General features: G+C 49.1%; 1 protein-coding gene across 8 annotated transcripts in view; it reads right to left on the bottom strand.

Annotated features, from left to right (window-relative positions):
* robo1 (roundabout, axon guidance receptor, homolog 1 (Drosophila)) overlaps positions 1-19774 on the bottom strand; it is a 143278-nt gene that overhangs the window by 85599 nt on the left and 37905 nt on the right. For 2 of the 8 annotated variants that reach the window (XM_029843378.1, XM_029843375.1), the window contains one exon: positions 17524-17613. The exons of 2 other annotated variants lie outside the window; for them this stretch is intronic. In XM_029843378.1, coding sequence (XP_029699238.1) covers positions 17524-17613 — 90 coding nt within the window. Of the gene's footprint in view, positions 1-10905; positions 11631-13096; positions 13459-17523; positions 17614-19774 lie in introns of those variants that run through there. 4 more of the 8 variants (XM_029843374.1, XM_029843381.1, XM_029843377.1 and 1 more) reach the window with 3 other exon arrangements.

Raw genomic sequence — 19774 nt, 5'->3', positions numbered from 1 at the left:
TGCCAAAAGAAGCTGTACAAGGATAATTAACCCCCAATTTGTAACCTGTTCCCGCTGTAAAGCTTCGTATGCTAATGAGAATCAGCCCTTTGGTCAGCCACTATCTCGGAACGCAGCGTTGGTTTAACGAGACTCATATCCACTCACTACCGACGCAGCAACTCCACCCAGCAGCAGCAGCAGCGCCGCCATGCTTCACAGGACAAGGAAAGCCTAATATGTTTTATTAAAGAGGACTTTGAAGAGCGCCGTCGCTATCTGCTCTGCCTGCTCCCTTCCTGATTCGGATAGCTTCTCTCTAATTTGAAATGCGGGTCTGAAGTTCGGGGGTTTTATGGGGAGACCATTAACTATTTAGATGTGGCCTACAGTGAGCGGCGCTGCGCTGCTGTTTGATCAGCCTGTTGTGTGGGGTGGATGACTACTGATTAAGACCGCGACATGCAGCATGTTGCAACACGTTGCAAAGAAACTGGATGGATTAAACTGTTTCATATTTGTTTTAAGCGTGAGGATGACTTAGGTGGAAGCAGGAACCTGGTACAGAACGTCGTAGTTCCTCGACCCTGTCGGCCGATCAGATGGTCCGTGCGCTAACATCACTCTGTTATTACACAAACCAGATCCAATACTTCACAGCTTCATTACTGAGCCAAGTTCAGTGCTGTGCATCTCCTTTATTCTCTCTCTTCTGCCTCCGCACCCCCCCTTTCTCATTTTCCACCCCCCCCACCCCTCGTCTCTTCAATCGCTGACAGAAAATGTGAGATGAGCTAAATGCGATGCAGCGCCTCACCAAAGGGAAGCTGGGACTTCTACAGCAAGGATCTGATCGATTGGCGCCCGAGGCCAGATTCTTCCTCTCGCTCAAACCTCTCAACTGCTGTAGGACTCTGCCTCTCTTTCTCTTTTTTTTCCTCATCTATGCTCAGAAAATCACAGGGAAAAAAAGTTGGAATTCACTTGAGAGACCCATCGCTGGCTGCGAAGCAACTTTAAAATAATAATTTTAAAAAATCCTGTTTTCTGTGACTTCTCATTAATTGCTAAAAGCAATAAACCCTCACATGCCCGGCAGCAACAGCCTCCACCGCCTTCCAAACTTCCACAAGGGTGCAGACCCAGACAGTGACCCCAACACCCGAAACGTCTGTATCATTAAAACCTCGGGGTGTCTGCCCGCTCCCTTTACCCCTCCAATCATTAGGCTGGGTGTAATCACAAGCGTATGTTGCTTCTCAGGCATCCAAGGTCACTGAGCTGTCCATTATCACGAGGCTTACATTCCTCATTAGCATTTTGGCTACCAGCTACATATTGATTCTTGTGTCTCTTCAGGCTAATCTTCATTCTCCCTCTGCAATGCAAGTTGATTTACTGTAACTCTATATTGTACACTGTTTCCCACAATCTGATTAAAAGAAATAAATTAAACAATCTGTGCATTATGGACAGATGGTTACTCAATAATTATAGCTGGTCTGTGAATTTGAGAGTTCATATTGTTTTCCATTCCTAAAAGAGACTAAACTTTTGGTTTTCTAGGCCGGGATAAAGATTTTGAGGACTACAAACTGCAGTTCTTCCACAATCAAGTCATCAGTTTTTGAGCTACAACTTTGGCTTCATGCAGCTTTTGAAACAGCATCAAATTCCAACAAAGGAGAATTTTTCAGTCAGGGTCATTCCTAACCTACAAGGTGACTGCCCGCCGATATTCACTGCTCATGAACACCCCGAGGCAACCTCATACTGTGTTTGCTATACAGTTACTCCTCAACACGTTCTGCATGGGGATGGTGAGAAATCAGACAGGAAAAAGAAAAACAATCAAGCTGAACTAATAAGTTCCGGTCCAGTGATTCAGCTAAATGAAAAAGGAAATGTGCCTCTGCCTGTCATGCCTCCATTCTTGGCAGACTCTGATGAGGAGGAGAGCTGCCAGACCTTCATCCTTTACCAAAAAAACCCACAAATCCTTTGCGTCTTTGCTGCAGCGCCCTGACGCAGAGAGTCGGGGGCAGGGCGCGTTACTTCCTGAGTGGCAGTCCTCTCTGTTTCTCACACATCTTCACAAACAATCATCGCCTAGGTCAGATTGCGTGAGATTCTGCAGGAGATACAGCGTTGTAAAGTTCAAATTTCCCTCGGCCCATAAAGATACGTGAGGTCACAGCATCCCATAAAGAGTTGCTAAGTTTTACAGTCGCCGCGCGAGAAGGTACTGACCCGTGTCATCACGCCGCCTATCAGATGATCAGCTGAGCAAAGAATGAGCTGGAATATGGGTCTGTGATAAGGAAAACCGAGCACAGCAGGGCATTCCCTATCTGGAGTGCCATTAATCCGTGATTAGTGGATTTAAGAGGGATTTATGGCAGACATAAGAGCAGAGGGCGTGTCTCTGGGGGTAGTCAGGCAGAGAGCGCAGCCCCGCCTGCCTGGGACAGCGAGGGCCAATAAAGGACAGAATGCAAAGGAAAAGGCACCCTTTACTGTTGAATTAGTGATGATAACAGGGTAAAGGGGAAGAGATAAGAGGGAAGAGAAGCTACCATACTGCTGCCATTAACTAGAAGGAGAGATGGAATCTTTAACCATTTCCACACCAGGTTTCCACCCTGGAATGCGGTGCAAGAATGACTTTACCAGTCCCATCAGATGGGACCCATTTGAGTGCAACACAAGGCTATCACTTACACTCCTAAAAGGCAGGATTAGAGCCCTGCATGCATGCATGGGAACCCAGGGGTGGGAAGACAGAGGGGAGGGAGGTTGATGTGTATCTTTATGCCTCCTTTCTTTCCTCATCTCTTTGTCTCTGCTTACCAAACAGATCGGCATACGGTTACCAGGCTGATACAAGAGCAGCACTTGGGAGCACGGATCTGTTTCCAAAAATGGCACCCTTGTGCTTTTTTTTCCCCCTCTCTTTTCTTTTTAGCTCCTCCAATCAAAGCAATCCCGATTCGCAGCGTTACACTGCAACCCGACGCTCCCGTCTTCGCCCGCGTGTCTGCGAACTAGGTTATCGAGACGACAGCCTCGCAGGTGAGACGAGAGAACAAACAATCGCTCGCGTTTGCATTACGACTCCTGCAGACAGCCGTGTAAATGAGACACAGGGCTCCTTTGTACCATGTGAAGTCGAGACGTTGAGTTGGCGGAGCCAGCAATCTCAAAAGTCAGGCACATAATCAACGGGGATTGATTCAAGTTTAAATCATTTTAACGTGCACCAAAGTGCAAATGGATGGTGTTGGTTGGTCGGAGGAGTGTTTTCAAAGGGGGAGAAATATAATAATGCCATAAACAGGCGCTCCTGCCTCTGCCTGAAGGGCCACAGGTTGCAACACAGGCTCCGGGGTTATGGTATAATCCCACTGATCAGGATGGGATTCAACAAAAGCCCCCTAGCCCTGCAGCACCAGGGCCATCATCTGTCTGTGTCAGCTGGGGAACTCCTCTCCGGTTCTTCTCTGGCAACACAGACCGGGCCTGTTCAGAGACGGCCCCACCAGAGCACTCCTTTGGGAGGCTGGGGTCCATCCTGCTCTGGGGCCCCCATCTGGAACTGTGACAATAGAAGCATTATTTCCACTTCGGCTCCAGGCTTTTCCCAAATAGGCTTGACGCATTCGGAAAAACAGAAGGCATGATTGAAGGTATGATAAAGGGAGTGTTGACACTCATGCAACACCTCTTCAATCAACCACTGGCGACATGGAAATTTGTGTTTCCTCCGTCATTGATCCTCTCTGTTATTCCTGCAAGATGGAAATTCCACAAAGGTTTGCTTCATTCGTTATCAAATAAAGATTTCCTTACACAAAATCAGTCACACTTTTGCACACGTCGTTAGCAGAAAGTGAGTGAGAAAAGGCTCGACAGTGAGGCATCTATATCATACAGTAATGAATTTCCCAGAGGACACGGCTGAGGTTGAGGCATCATTCCGACTGATGCCAGGCTGCTCCAGCGAGCATCATTAGACACATGTGAAAGCAGTCAAACTCTGCAGAAGGCCATGAGGGCAGAATTTATTCCCTTCAGGATAAACACACCCTGGTTCCTCTGCTTTATTTTACCTACTCCCTCAAGTTGGAAATCTATAGTAGGAAACGAGGACCAGAATACTTGTTAGGAGCCTGCCAATCAAACTGGAGCCAGAAAGAAACAGATGGGCTGACGAGGGGCGGATGCACGCAGTCAGTCCGACTTCAGACTTTTTTTTTGTCAAAGAAACCATCGATCAATTTTGTCATGACGTGCGCATCCGTCTGGTTCCGAGCAGACCCCCAGACCCCTGGAGGTGACCCTGCACATTCAGAGCAATGACCTAAAGAGAACCAGGACCCAGACGGTGTCCAGGGTGTCATCTCTACGGCAATAACAGCTTTGATTCAAGTGTGTCTGCGCCGGGCAAAGGATGATGGGAAATACAACCACAAAAGGAGCACTAGCGGGCAATAAATCCTAGTTTTTGTTTTTCTGCAGCTTCTGTTTTTAATGAGGCTTGACTTGCGTGTGCTCAGCGATACATCAAACGCGCCTGCAGCAGCAGCAGGACAGGAGAATCGGGGCTAATTGAATACGCTGCTACATTTATTTTGCAACACGGGACACCAGTTGTTGGAATTACCAGATTTGAAATCCTCATGAGATTAAGCAATTTTATTACAGCTAAACTATTTGTTTAATGTTTAGGGAAACAACTACGCATTTAGGAGCATGTCTGAGTAGCTTTGATGGCGCACTAACGCAGCCATCTTCATTTGGACAAAAAAAAAGCCATTTTATCAAACCCCGCTGTGCAGTCCTGAGTGGAACTGCACTGCTCAGTGGAACCACAACACAAGGCTACAGAGGAAAAGATGTAAATGAAGGAGCTAAATAAAGGAGTTGTATCTGAAATGACTGGACGATTCAGTTTTGTGTCTGTGACTCTGATTATTCTCTGGAGCGGCTGCATTTTTTCTGGTCGTCATCGGGGCACCAGGATATATGAGAAGGAGTCAGGACGGAAGGCGCTAAGTAGGGAAGAAGGACCAGCACGCTCAGCTGGCACTTCCCCGCCACAAAGTGTACGGCACTTAGGCTCGCCGCCAAAAAAAGAGAACAGCTTTGAAGCGCGGCCAAACTTGTTCAGGGCAGGCACAGCCGAAAAGCACCTAATGCTCTGTAAATGTTATTTAGTTGATGGCAGGGGCTGATACAGGCCTCCTGTGGGCCCAGGGTTATATTACAGTCACTGTGAGCAGACTCTGCAGCCATGCCGAGGACGATGTTTAACCGAACACCATCAAAAGCCACCGTGGTCGCACAAAGAGAATCAGAGTTCCAGCATTCAGGCCAGCCCACATCTATAGCTCCTCAGTGAGGAAACTTGGCACAGTTCCATCAGCGTTCTTCAGGTGAAAAGGCCGAGCACAGAGCACATAACAAAAGGCTGTCAATGTGTGATAAACATGTGCGTGTGCTTGCACATAAAAGCCAGCGGTTCGTGCGCTGTAGCTGCGGATGAAGAGGCATCCAGTCGAAAACGTGGATCCGACAAGCGCGGCGTAGGTTAAGACGCGGTGGAGCCAGTTTCGCCTGTGGAAAGATCCCAGAGACACCAACATGGGCCCACTGAGTGGGACGTGGCCCGGCTCCAGCCGAATGGAGCACAAATTACTCTAAACGGTTCAAAACCTGGCCCGGAAAAAAAGGGAAAGCGGGATGTAAGGCATGCCGTACGATGCACTGTAAATATTTGGTCAAAGCTAATGAAGGGGCAAAGTCTGCCAGGGACTCTGTGTAGTCACCCACAGAGGAAAGACTGTGAAAATTAAATTTCCTGCCACGTGTCCTTTCCTCAAACACACACACACACGCACACGCACACGCACACACACACACATACACACACACCAGCTGTCCAGGTAAACACCACATACAACAGATAGTGTCTTCATCACAAGAGTGTACATCCTGACACACTTCTGGCTGACGAACGACTGAAAAGAAAGCCTGTCGTCCTCCGGGGGCAGAGGGGGCAGAGGGAGGGGGGGTGGGGGACATCAGATCTGCGTAAGACAGCTGGGATGGCAAAAGCAAGCGAGGAAATATCACCAACAGCCTTTTGTCAGCAGAGAAATTCATCTCGAGCATCATGTCTTCCTTTGCCAAACACCCCGTTATGCTCCTGTTTTCCTGTATCCTTCATTAAAAAGCAATCGGAAAGGAGGTCTCGGTGTTATATTTATCATCTATGTGGTGTTACTACCTATAAAAAAGGTTATAATGTGAAGAGGAGAGTGCAAATGCAAAGCTTAACATAACTGAAATGTTTAAAGGTGAAAGAACCTGTAGAACCTGCAATGTGTTGCCCAGCAACACTTTTAAAGCCAAGAGCAGGTATGAAAACAAAAGGTGAGGCTTTACCACAGAAGTTTTGATTGATTTAATAGTCGGAACCTTCTTATTAAGCGTTGGTGACAGACAGGTCGGCAAATGGAAAAGCAATTGAGTTCCTAAAGTCTGAAAAACCTGTCTGTCAGCCATTGTTATTCAATTAGAGGTTTCATTGTGCGGGCAAGTAAAAAGGGGGACGTGGGAGGCAGAGAGAGAGACTGAGGAGTGCACGGGCCACTGAAGTGGCCACGGAATGGAAAACAGATAAACAGCAAAGCAATTTCATTTCAGAATGAAAAACCCCGCTGTCGGAGGACAGGTCTGCAACAACTGAAGAGCCAACGCTGGCCGCATTGACTTTGGCGGTGACATGATCAAATTGAGGTAAAATGTTACCTTTTTTCAAAGTACGCCTCATAATAGATTGGGATTAGAGTTAATCTCCAAACTCAGATCCGCTGCGTTGACACACACGTAATTCAGCTATTTGAATCCTCCTCACCATGGTTACAGCTGAATAGAGGGAGCAGCCACAAAAGCGGCACGATAATAGCAAAAATGAAGGTCACCTTTTCATTAATTATGTTTTCCTGCACTCCTATTTACACAGAACGCTCCCTTCAGCGTTCAGGACCAGTCTTTTGTGTGGCAGAGCGAGCCTCAGGTCCCCACACCCGATGCTGCTGATAAAGATCCAGATGATTGTTTTGTGCATCTAGGGCAAAATATTGTGTTGCACATATGTAGAAACAACATGTCACATGGAGAGAGAGAGCAGACTTATAACTGCTAATTTAATCTCTTGCTATCAACCCCTTTAAATAGCATTTCCCCCTATTCTTTATAATGAAGGAGATACCAGCATTTAGCATTAGCATTTCAAAGGTGTGTCCAGGCCTGGCAAGGGCAGAGTTATAGATCAGTCAGGGGGGCCGGGAGGAGGCCCGAGCTCAGGAAGAAAGGAAGGATAGCATACAGAGGCCATCTCCTCCAGTAGAGAAAATGAAAGGGAGGAAGGCTGGATGGCTTTCTTTAGCATGTGCAAGACGGAGAAACCCGTGGCGGCGCAGCTTTGCTACCACAGCAAATATCAGGCTCAGGGCTGGCCTCCTGGGAGCGGCTGGGTGGGGAGGATTCTAATACAAGAGAGACGCTTGGCTGCTCTCCACCCATCCGAGCCCTTGATGCCACGCTGCAGCTTTCTCTCAGGGTTATTTTACTCTAATGGCGATTTGAAAAATCAATCTTTTTCGCAACTATCGTTGATTCTGCACATTCTCCCCCATTCAGCTCCGAAGAACATGGGATGAGAGCCGGATCAAGGGTGGCTGGGTGGATGAATCCATCCGCCCCTTCACCCCCCCTCCACACACACACACACACACACACACACACTCTTCCCTCTCCACACCCCGGGGTAGCCTTTGTGTAACTGCACTCCACCTCCTCCTCCCACACTCCCTCAGTCCCTCATGAACCATTGCCTTCCCCTCCTCCATGCCTCACAATTGCCCCGTTAAGGCGACACAATGCAGCCTCCCCATCCCCACAGGCTTTTTCCTGTTTTATTTGAGAAAAGCTCTGTGCTGACCAGCCACAAAAACAGCAAGTCTTTAAAAAAAAAAAAAGGGGGCCAAAACAAGACAAAAGTGGGGGGATGGGTAAGAGGATGAAGAGATTCCTCACCCTCTTTCGCCTCCCCACACATACACAAACACTCTCCCCACCGCTCCGACTCTCCTCCTCACATCTATATTAGCGGATCTGCAGTGGAGCCACATCATGGCAACAGGCAACAACTTTCATCACACAAGGACGCAACTTTTATAACTTTAGTAGGTGGGAGAGGCTTTTTGGCCTCTGCATCCATAGTCAGAACATTATTATTTGCAGCGTTTGCAGTGCTGCACAAATTATTAGTTTGGGTTTAATACACCTTTTGCACCAATAAAATCTGTAATTATCTAGTCAAACGATTAAAAAAGGGATGTAGAAAGGGTACATGAGGACGCTGCAGTTAGTGTGGTCGCCTCATAACAGGAGGGTTGTGGGTTCCCTTCCCGCTCTGGCCCTTTCATGTGGCATTTGTATATTCAGGTTTCTTCCCACAATCCAAAAAACATGCACATTATGCGGACTGCAGACTGTAAATTGCCCCTAGGTGTGAGCTGTTTGTGTACCCCGTGATGGATTTTATGTTTCCGTCCCAAGAACGTTTAAATTAAGCCTTTACCCAGAGTGATGTCACAGAGCTCGCCGTTTATGCCTCTGGTGCTAACGCCGGCGACCTCCGCTCCAAACACTTCAGTGCACATCATCCTCTGCTCCACAGCATTTAAAGTAGAATTTAACAGACCACTGAAATGTTTGCTAGGTCAATATGTCTATAAGGATTCTGAATAGGTCTGAATTCTGAATATTACCCTCAGACGCTGATCTTGACTGACCCGCGAGTCCGACGCCCTTGGTCAGCAGCTCCGAAATAATTATAGAAAGGTATGTTGAACACTCAGCTGAGACAGTGCAGCTCCGCTAAGAAAGACTATTATAACATACTGAATTATGAAAAAAACAAACTATTTCAGATCAGAATTTTCCAAGCAAATTTCCCTATTAGTCAAGCTGCAGCTGCTGTGAATAAAAGACTATGGGGATCACATGGATTAGTTAATTAATCCAATTAAACAGCCCTTCAGGTCATTAATAGAAGAAGAGTTGGGGGAGAGAAGATCATTAAGACACACAGCCTAATTATACAGCCTAAAATAAAAGTCTGGAATGTTTATACAGTCATTCCCAGTTCTCATGTACAGGAAGAGAAACCTGGGCTGCACTCCCACATTCCTCCATGTGGTTCCACTAAGCCAAAGTCTGCCTAATCCTGGATCTTGGGGTGTAAAACCCTGCTTGATTCGGATTAGGATCAGATTAATATATATTAGTGGCGAATAGAGAGACGCAGCTTAGCGAGTAACGTCTCCACGCACAGGTGTGACACGTCTCACCTCGGAGGGAGGGTGTGGAACGACACGGTCCAGACCCTGGGTTCTTAAAACAGGGAGGCTCGCATCAGTTGTCGTGTTCTCGCCGGCGACGCGTCTCACCTGGTCAATAATTGGCTCTGTGGCCGGCTGTGTCATATCACCATGATGTAGGAGGTGAGGGGTCTCGGCAATTTATCAGCACTTACAAGCCAATTTGTCAAGACTTCAACGGCCCTGTGCTGCTGGGGCTGATTACGGGGGCACCAGCACGCACCCAGACCCCTGCGCACCCTGATCCAGTCAGCGTTTGAGAGATGGAACTGCCACGTCGGAGGTGACTGACGTGCAGTTATGAGCACGTTACACAGGAAGGCAGAGCGCCTGATAACAGAGCGGGACGCCACACAAGAACACTGGGTGGAAGCGCCAATTTGCAACCTTCAAACCGGGGAAAGCAGCCGTGGGCGAGTCTCCGCAGGCCTGACGGGGTTAAAGGTCAAACCATCTGTCCATCTCTTTTACACGTACAAGCAGAATAAAGTGTTTTCTTATCACATTCTCAATATTGAGACGTAGCTAAACGAATTAAGGGTTTACTCCTCATATAATCTCTCCAGTTGACGGCAAATATGGGAGATTTTCCTGGCGAGAGGCGTGTAATCCAATTTCTCTGACCCCTGTGTCAAATCCAAGACTGGTCCTTATCTGCTCAACAGTGCGCGTCTATTAGCCTCCCCTCTTTCTCGGGCCTCTCCTCGGAGAACGTCCCCAGACAGCCCCACAGCTATGCGTAATTGGAGACGCCGGCGTCTGACGCTCCCCTCTCACAGGACAGGAGAGGATCATCAGCGTCCCAGTCCAGGATCTGAGATGTGGCGGAGAACCCGGGGACACCACCTGCACCTCTGACCCCATACTTCCTGCTTAGGTGTTACGGCCATTTCTCAAAGGACTCTGGGCGCCACAAGCGATGTTATCACCGATTCAGAAACTCAATTAAAGAGCAACAATAATGAAATTGTGCAGGAAAACGGAGCAACAGCCTATTTATTTAGCCTTAATTAAAGCTTTTTAATATAAGTCCGCAGTAATGGGGGTCTGGGGGTAAGAGCCTCCACCGCATACCGGCGTTTTCGCCTTTCAAAACTCTGAAACAACTGACCTGGAAACCCCTGGAAAGTCATTAATAAGACGTCATTTCTGCAGTCTTGTGATGAAAACACACAAGGGGCGATGCAACGAGACTACTGAGCAAGTAGAAGCTGTATAAATTGTTTCAATGAGGCAGAACTAGAGTGACTGTCATCTGAAATGCAACATAAATGGTGCTGCGGGATTTAGGAATTTCTGTCTTCTTCTCCTACAAAGTTGCACAACCCATTTGCTCCGAGAAAATCGAAGCGTTGCCTTCAAGAGAAGCCCGAGTCAAGGTCACATTTTGCGTTCTTACTCCAAATTAAAATAGCAGAATGATTCTTCTCCTGTGTTTTAATGTCCACTAAAGCTGGCAGAGTGCGCGTCTTACCTGAGCACACATGGAGAAGTCCAAACAGAATTACAAATCCAGGGAAAGTTGCAGACATAATTCTCTCTTGAGAGAAATACTCTTGTGTAATCCAAGTTATTTAAACAGCAAAATAGGGATCCACTTCTTCATGTCAAGCACCAAAACTGTGGAATCCAGAATTTAAAAAAAATATCCGAACAGTCCGACAGCAAGAGCTCGCATCGGCTTCCTGTTTCGAAAGTTTAAAACTGCAAAACCCGAACGCACGTCTTCTTTCGGTGTCTTAAATTAGGTTAAAGCGCTCAAGAGAGAAGCAGAAGAGCTCTGTCCTGGTCTGAAATCATCCCGTTTGCGCCGTGCGCTCACAGCAGCCCGGCGATCTCATTCAAACCTTGAAGTCGCTTCGTGCAGAGAAAAAAAAAACCCAGAAGATAAAAAATCCACTGTGGCTGAAAGTGAAGTGAAAATTGGTTGAAATGACGCTGTGGTTCGAGCTAAAAGCCAGTCGCATTATTTCAGTCCCAACTCGAACGTGTCACTTGAGCTCGGAAACTTTGGAGAGCCCTGTCCTCCCTCATCCACCAGATCCGCGCACACGCACGCACACACGCGGGATCACAAATGCAACTTTTCCATCACTTTTTTCCCTCGCCCCCCACCTCTCTACCGGCTCCGATTGATCCTGACAGACCTCAGACTAAAGGAGGAAACGCGGATTCATATTCGCAGCGTTTCATTCAAGGAGCGCGCAGAGGTTCGCCAACTGCTGCCCCCCCCCCCGCCCCCGGAGCCGCGATGTTTCCTGGAGGAGAAATTTAACCTCTTCTCGCCTGGAACGCGCAAACGCTGCGCGGTGTCAGAGCGCACAGCTGGCATCCGGCCGCACTTTTCTCCATGCAAAGGTCCAGTAAAAATAAGAGGAACCTTTTAGCAAGTGCTGCACGTCAACTGCTGTTGAGGTTCGTGAGGGAGAACGAATGTGACAGCGGAGTGGAGCGATACTTCTAAAGGCAACATTAATGGAATGTATTTGGAAGCAGATGCAAGGACTTCTTATTACATTAAGCACAGGTTAAAAACACACTACGGGTTTTTTTTTTTTGCCTGGGGTTTTTTGGTATTTTTGGATTCGTGTTTAGTTTATGTAATCGGACGAACATTTCTGTGAAATATTCCCCTCTGTGGCATGAACTTGGCCGCCCGTCGACATAAACACGTGTTTGCCATCATTTCGTGTCGGTTCTACCTTAAATGCACCCAAATATTTCTGCAGTGTAGCCGCGGGGAGGGGGGGGGGGGGTGTGTAAATGAATCCTCCTGTTATGACTTTCAGCTTCAGAAACGCAAAGCTTCTCTATTCATCTCGAATGGTTAATTGATGAAGTTGTGGCTCTTTTTGGCTTGAAAAGAGCTAAAATGAAGGCAAAGTACAACTGACTAAAAAGAACAGCTGGAAGCCGTTTTCCCCCCAGCCACAACTAAGCTCGGCTCGGCTCAGCTCAACTCGGCGCGCCTCTGTCGGCCCCAGTTTGATTTGTAGCCAAACAGCGCCCTCCAGCGTCCATTATCTGAAATTCATCCAGGAGAGGGAGCGGTGATTCACTTGAATGGAATTATTTTTAACTAATCTAAATGAGGAGGTTGAAAAACTGCAAAAAATAATAGGTCACACATGCTTTATAATTCAAATAAAATGTAAAATATGATGCAAGAGAGTCCCATTGCCAGAAATGCTCTTGTTTCTTAGATGAAGTTCAACTTTTAAAGGTATAGTTGGATTCTGTGGAGCAAATCGCACACACATCAGTATCCTATTTATAAAGATAAGACCATGTTGATCTCAAGAAGAATTGTGAACGCTGGACGAAGGATCTCCTGTGATTTTCTGAATGAAAGAGACAAATAGAAAGGGAGAAAAACTGCACTTTATAATGAGCGAACCCCACAAAGAGAGGAGTTCTCCTCCCTCCCCCCTTGAGACCTTGGTCAGACCACTTTTCCAGGCTGCTGAGCTCATGAAAGGATTGAGCACCAAGTCGAGAAGGCACAAGGTACGGAGAAATTAGAAAGCATCCCACAGCTGCACAGGGCGCCGAGGTTTTCCTGGCCGGGGGCCACTCGTGGGAATGAAAAGATAGCTTTGGTTGGACTATTCATTATTTTCTGGACGACTCTTCCGTTCTATATTTTCTGCGTTGTCTGTACTCACTCTGGAAGACGGGGTTGCATTTGTCTCGCCTGCGGTGGGAGTGCCTCCAAGTCTGGAGACTTTGCCGAAGTCCAGAACCTTTAGCCGGCTGCTCGCACCAGTGAGTTTTCTGCAACCCAACAGAACGGCCGTCGCTCTGGGGGCCGTGGAGGTCTTTGGGAACCCCCGACACCAGCAACATGGCAAACAGCACCACCAGCAAACACATGACCCGCATAGCGACGTGTGTGCAGGCCGCACCGTCAGGGGGTGTCCATTCAATCCCACAGGTGGGCTGGAGATGAAGATTCCTTTAAAAGTGGACGAAAACTCCTCCCGACCATGTTCAGAAACACCCAAAGGCCCCGAAACGCTGCTGAAGGTTCCCCCGTGGGATCCCTCTGCACTAACACTAACCCCCGCAGTCTTGGACAGTCTCCTAAAGCCCGTGACAATGTTTCCCCCAGAATGCAATGGGATCTTAATGAGGGCAGCTCTGTGTGGCAACACGCTGAAGTTCACTCCCCTCACCATCTTACTCCCTCAATAGAGGGACTGTCTCTCTTCTCCACGGCTCCTTTTCCAGCCATGATAATTCTCCTTTTAATATTCAAACTGAGTGTGTGGACGCTCCGTCTTTTCTTATGATGTTTCCATGCGGGCAGCAGGACGGGGGATCCTGGAGGCTGCACGCTGTGCCCCCTTTTCAGTGCCGGCGGACCCCTCACAAAACCTCGGCGCCCCCTCGATGGAGGGACAACAAACGGGGAGCGGGGAAGAATCCCGCATTCCCTGTTTCTCCAACTGAGTCTACTTAATGGCTTTCATTCCCACCTCAGAACAAACACAAAGAGGAAAACCTTTGGAGGAGAACTCCTCGCTTTAAATTCCAAAGACTAAAGGCGGAATCTTGTCAGAGCCGGTACAGTCGGAGCACATTAACTCACATTATCCTTTATCATTCCTGCCCCATCCTTGGAGCGCCAGCCCATAAAATGTTCACTCAAGGCGCTTATTTTCCTGTTTGTGGCTCTTTTACATCTGTAGTCTGGGGGATGCCGGCGCTCCTCATCAGCAGCAATAACCGGGATGTGCGCGCTCGGCCCATTTTCCTTGGTCTCGGCACTCAAGACGATCCTCGGGTGGAATTACAGAAGCAGCTCCTGTAGGAGCTGAAATAAAAGCCTGACAGGAGAAGCACTGATAAAGCTGCATCACTCCACTGATTTCATTCCGCTGGTGAAAGAGGCGCCAACGACGCTTCAGTTCAGTCACAGCTGGGCCGTCGAGGGGGAAAACAGCTGCGCTTGCACCACCAGCGCCAGTGAAAATGTGCAGATGCAGAGGGGTGTAAGAAGACTTCAGAGCGTGAGAGCATTGGCGTGTTCTTGAGGGGATACCTCCGTGCCCAAGGCTGTAGTCTGGAGGGGATTCGAGGGATAAGGAGGAGGAGGGAGGACAGCGCGGGAGCTTTGGGACACAAAGCAGGAAGAGGCGATAAACAGGCTGTTGCTTATCCACTGAATCCCTCTTTCACAGATTTTTTTTCTTTTAATGGGCCTCACATTAGCATCTGTTTAGCGTCTTCCTCGACGCGGCCTGCGCGGCCACGCCCCCCGCGACGACATCTTAATTCAGGCGCACAATGGAGATGTTATAACCATGGATAACCAGGAAGTCGGTGCGAACGTCTGTCGTTCCAGATGCGCCTCGTATCAAATGTTCAGAGTGAACATACGGTAGCATTCGAATAACTGTCCTTCTCCTCTCTTCAGACACTGAGTGGCGAGTGACCTGCGCATGACCTTTGACCTCATTGAAATGCACCAGCAGAAACAAGCAGCAGCGTGTTTCTGCTTTAATTTGCTTAACTGTAGCAGAGGGAGGGGAGCCTTAACAGGGAAAAGTATTCCACTTCTTTCTGCGGGGCCTCAGCCACACCACCGACAGATACGAGGCGAGAACTCAACCAAAAACGCTGCTACGCTGTGCGTTTGACCCCATGTCTCTCGAATCTCAATCACGAGAAAATGAAGCCAGTCAAGCAGTTGCTCTGATTGAGGGGCTCTGGAATGCCCCCTGGTGGTGGCTTGAAGTACAGAAATACAAGTGCTGTGTAAGTGAACCGTCTCTCCAAATAAACAGCGAGTGAATAAAAACAAGGAATATCCCACATTTGTGGCTTTGTGGGGGCTCAACTCTGCTGTGGAGGGTTGAATAAAATGGCTGCTCCTTCTCGTTTCCCCGGACGATCAGCTGCCAAAACAAACTGGGATGAGTGTAATAAATACGAGCGACGGGGTGCGCGGCGCGGCTGACCTCGCACCACGTGGCGGGGGCCGAGGAGCAGGTGCTGCTAAGATTTACAGCCCCCACCGCCTCTTCCTCATTTCTAAGATATCTCGGACACACGCAGAGGCCGCGCCGGGCTGAGGCTCCTCCACGCCGCCGGGCCTCTTATAGATCAATCATATCGGCTCCGGCTGGACTTCATGTGCATGTGAGTGTGCAGGAAACACCACAGCTAATGAAAACAGCCATTCTGATTATTAAGCCATCGGTCATGTCAGATACATGTCGTAACTGGGGGCTGTGAAAAAGGAGGCGCTTTGTTTGTGTTTTGGGGGGGAATTTTTTACCCCCCATTTGAACCAAATGTGCAGGGAGATAAAAATAATAATCTTTTTAGATTCCTGTGCAGAAGCAGGACAAACGCCAGTGAAACATGAAGCTATTTCCACTGGACTGGGACAATAACGCCCCCCACCCCATGAGCTGAGTAATAAAGTTCAGCAACTGATCGAATTTCTCTTTCTCATTCGAAACGGCGCTTTGACCCAGTCACAGTCTGAGAAAACAACTTATCATTTAGCTAAGAAATTAACTGCCTTTAGCAGGAGAGCAGGTGAATATTAGCTCTGGCTAATCTCTCAATTATCACAAGGACGCTCGAACGTGAATGTGAATATTTGAAATTCGTTCTCGCTCGCTGGCCTTTGTGTGCGTGAGCTCTGTGCACTTGAGCCCAGGTTGTTCCCCCCACTCAAGTGCCCCCTTGACCACGGCACTGCTCCTTCTATCGTGAGAAGAATAGTTTGATTTCCTCGTCGGGGTTTAAGGAGACGGGAGGAGGGATTGGACAGGGAACAAAACGTCTCTCCTGGTCTCTGCGGAACAGAGACCGTAGGACATTAGTGCATGGCTGTAACTAATTATATCTCCAGTGAGGCACAGGCGTGGATCTTTCAGCCACCGCTGCGGGAATGGGGATAATAAGGCTGCGGATGGCTGAACCCTGGCTGGGACACGCCTACCCTGGCACTGAGGCGGGTGAATAGAGGCGGACGTCACGGGGACGAGAGGACGGATGCAGAGCGGAGCTTTCTGCTACAACAGTACACGTGATAAGAAGAGGCATCACTCTTTTCTTGTGCTTGAAGATTTAAACAGAAAAATACCTTCTATTCCCATCTTTGCCTACACATCATCTATAGAGTAGATGCTTTTATTGCAGGAGCACCGAAACACCATTATCCGTGGCTCCTTATGCCGTCACCACGACAACCGTCCATTCCATCACTTCCGGCCCGTCTCTTCCTCCATCGGTTGACAAATAAAGCAACTGTTTGACGTTTCTGTCCTTTGTGATCGGTGACAGAGGAGCAGCTGGCAGCAGAGAGGCAGGACGTAAGTGCTGCTCAGTCTTTATTGTCGAGGCAACGGCCTGTCTGCTCTGTGTGTGTCTGCCTGAGCAACATGCCAATTGGAGCACTTCAGCGGGCCTCTGTCATCCATAGCAAAGATCTTAGAATCCTTTAGAAGCATGAGGAGAATCTGGAATGTCATGCATTGTTAATTTTTTTTTTTTAAGTTGGTGCTTTGAACTTAAAGTATCAAAGTTATGTCTCCCCCATGCGGCGACGGGTGGAATTGCAGCCAAGAGGAGCTTTCATTCATTCTTTTGTATCTAACGGTGCAAAGGAAGGCAGTGGCCTAGATTATGACACCCCTGATGGTCAGATGAACGTGAAATATAAATAAAATTCATTTTCACGGCATGGCATGAAAACACCGTTCACCTGACCTCACACGTCCAGCTGTCATTAATCACCTTCACCCTCCATCTAGTCGTGCTCTCTGAAAATGGAGCCTTTGGCAGCATCGCTGCACATCTCTCAGCGTCGGGCCGACACTTTGGACTCATTTCCAATTCAGGGACTCGGCCAGTTCGATTCCCTTTATTTTAATGCTCTGGAAGGATTAACTAGACAGATTAAACTCTCCTGGCACTGTCCAGCGGATCGATTTATCGTTCTCACAGATGAGCCCAAACACAGATGATGAGATGCTTCCTGCCTCTTTATTCCTTAGAAACTTTCACAAGTGATAAGGACGCTGAGAGTGACGTCAATAAGACGCGCCAGCAGAATGAGAAGCGGCAGCTGTACCTGTGTAGCCCAAAGAGTTGTCGTCCTCGGGTCCAGCGGCGGGAGCCAGCGTCGCCCCTCCGTTGGCGCCGGTCTGAGCGACTCCCGTGTCTGTCAACAATAACACCAGAGGCACTGAGAACTCGGCTGCATTCTGCCCGTTGCCCCCGCCCCCGGTCCAGGCCCGCAGCCCCCTGCACCCCCGGCAGACGCAGAGAACGAGGACGCAAAAAACAGCGGCGGCGTTTCCCTGTGAGGTCCGACTGTGAGATTTAAACGCCCACATTGTTGGAGCGAAGCTTCAGCGGCGAGGCTGTTGCTGCCTCCAGGTTGCTTCTCGGGGGTTCACCGCTCCGTTAGCCGTGGCGGGCTGCCCCCCCTACGGGAGCACGTGGGAGGGTCGGGGTGCTCCGTGCATGACTGACAACGCCAATCAGGGCGTCCGCACACGTCCTGATGCTAATGCAAGGACGCCCCATTAATTGCTCATCGGCTCCATCTGATCTAAAGGCGGAGACGGTGGCGAGAGGCGGGTAATGGAGAGGCCACGAGGGCCTGGGGGAGACAGAGGGCCAACTGCGCCCTCGTCACGGCCCCGCGTGGATAAATCAGGCCCAGCCGTGCCCATTCTCTTTGAGGCCCACAGACACGGGGTTCATTTGAGGGGGGGCATCCAACCCCTCAGTCATGTGAGGGGCAGTTAGTCAGGAAGTGTCCGCTCCAACAATGGCAAACGGCAGATGGGCAGACAGAATGGAGCACTTCAGGTCGGCCGAGTGTGAAGAGGAGGGCGAGCCGGCGTTTCAAAGCGGCGTCTGCAGATTTTTAGATCCGCGAGTCGACTTTTTCCTGAAATCCTGGAAATACTTTGGGAGCAGAACAGAAGCACAGGAGTCACCCAATAAAAGCAGAGCGTTCATGCAAAACTGCACAGGAGGCACAGAGATGGTGGAGGTGAGATGATGGTCTGCTGAACTGTCTGAGGCCAGAGCACAACACCGCTCGGTGGAATGATGTCATAGAGGAAATCAACCCTGAAAAACAGCCGCGTAAATCCACACGGCCCCGCGAACGCTCCTCGCCTCCAATCGGACCGTTAAGACGGGTTAAAGCCACGACACAGAGATTTGATGATTTTATCGTGCCTGGGGTGAATAAATCATGACATGAATAATATTTTACGAAACAACGAGCAAGATTCGGCGCCGGCGCCTTCGGAAACCGTTTCCAGTTTTAAAGGATTATCCGGATTCAGACGCGTCAGTTGTTAGAAAGGTCTTTCTGCTCCTTCAGCTGAGGAGCCTTTGCTGTTGTTTAGACCCTCAGACGTATCAGTGTGGATTCTGTGGGTGGTCCACGGTCGGGGGTCCAATTAAAGAGCACTGCAGAGGTCATTAACAGGTGGTGGACCGCTGCCCCTGGGGGGCTGGGATGAAAACCCTGCACGGCTCCCCTGGCGGCTAATTAATGGGGCACATGTGCAGACGCTCACAAACCCACAAAGAAAAGGCTGGAAGTCACGTTGGGCCCCGCGCTGGAAGTCCTGGCCCCCGAGCCGGCCTCAGACACGAGTGCTTTTCTGGGTCAGGGCCCTTTATTCACGGATCAACCCACAGGGGGCCGCGCAGGCGTTTGGCTGCGTTTCTCCCACAGGCTAACAGCCGACACGCCACCAGTCTCTCCTCGGTTCGCCGCCGCCGGCGAGCTCTTCGCCGCTGTCTCTTTGTTATCTTGTCATGTGTTTGGCAACAGGGCTCGAGTCTCTTGTCGGAGGGAATGATGGACGGGAAGTCTGACTCCGGGGCTCGTTAGCGTGACGGGTTTTGTTGCTTCACGAGGAGCTCCGAGCAATCCGGAGGATCAACTCGGGTTCTTGGAATTGTTGCCCTTAAAAGTCTCGGGGCCGAACACGATTAACTCACAATAAATTTGTGGTTTAGTTCCTGAACACAATGAGACAGAGCGACCAAAACTAGCTCAGCGTCACCGCGGCAACAACAGAAGAACTCTCTGATCAATGAGGCAGTAAACAGGCGATCAGAGACGCTCGAAGACGAAGTTCTGCAGGTTAGCTTGTGCATTTAACAGCCGCGGTTCACGTTAGCGTGCCTTTACCGACGTGTCATCGTGACCTTGGGAGGCGAACTCGTGATTCTGTGTCGCAAGTCAGAAAGTTTTAACTTCCTCTGACCTTAAAGTCGAGATGAGCTAAGCAGCTACAAGGCTGCCAAAAGCCCAGACGTCTCTTTTTAACCCTCTTTTCTGAGTCCCA

The sequence above is a fragment of the Takifugu rubripes genome, chromosome 11 (genome assembly GCF_901000725.2).
Source record: "Takifugu rubripes chromosome 11, fTakRub1.2, whole genome shotgun sequence".
NCBI classification, from domain to species: domain Eukaryota; kingdom Metazoa; phylum Chordata; class Actinopteri; order Tetraodontiformes; family Tetraodontidae; genus Takifugu; species Takifugu rubripes.
The sequence above is the reverse complement of the archived record's forward strand: the minus strand, read 5'-3'. Positions and strand labels throughout refer to the sequence as shown.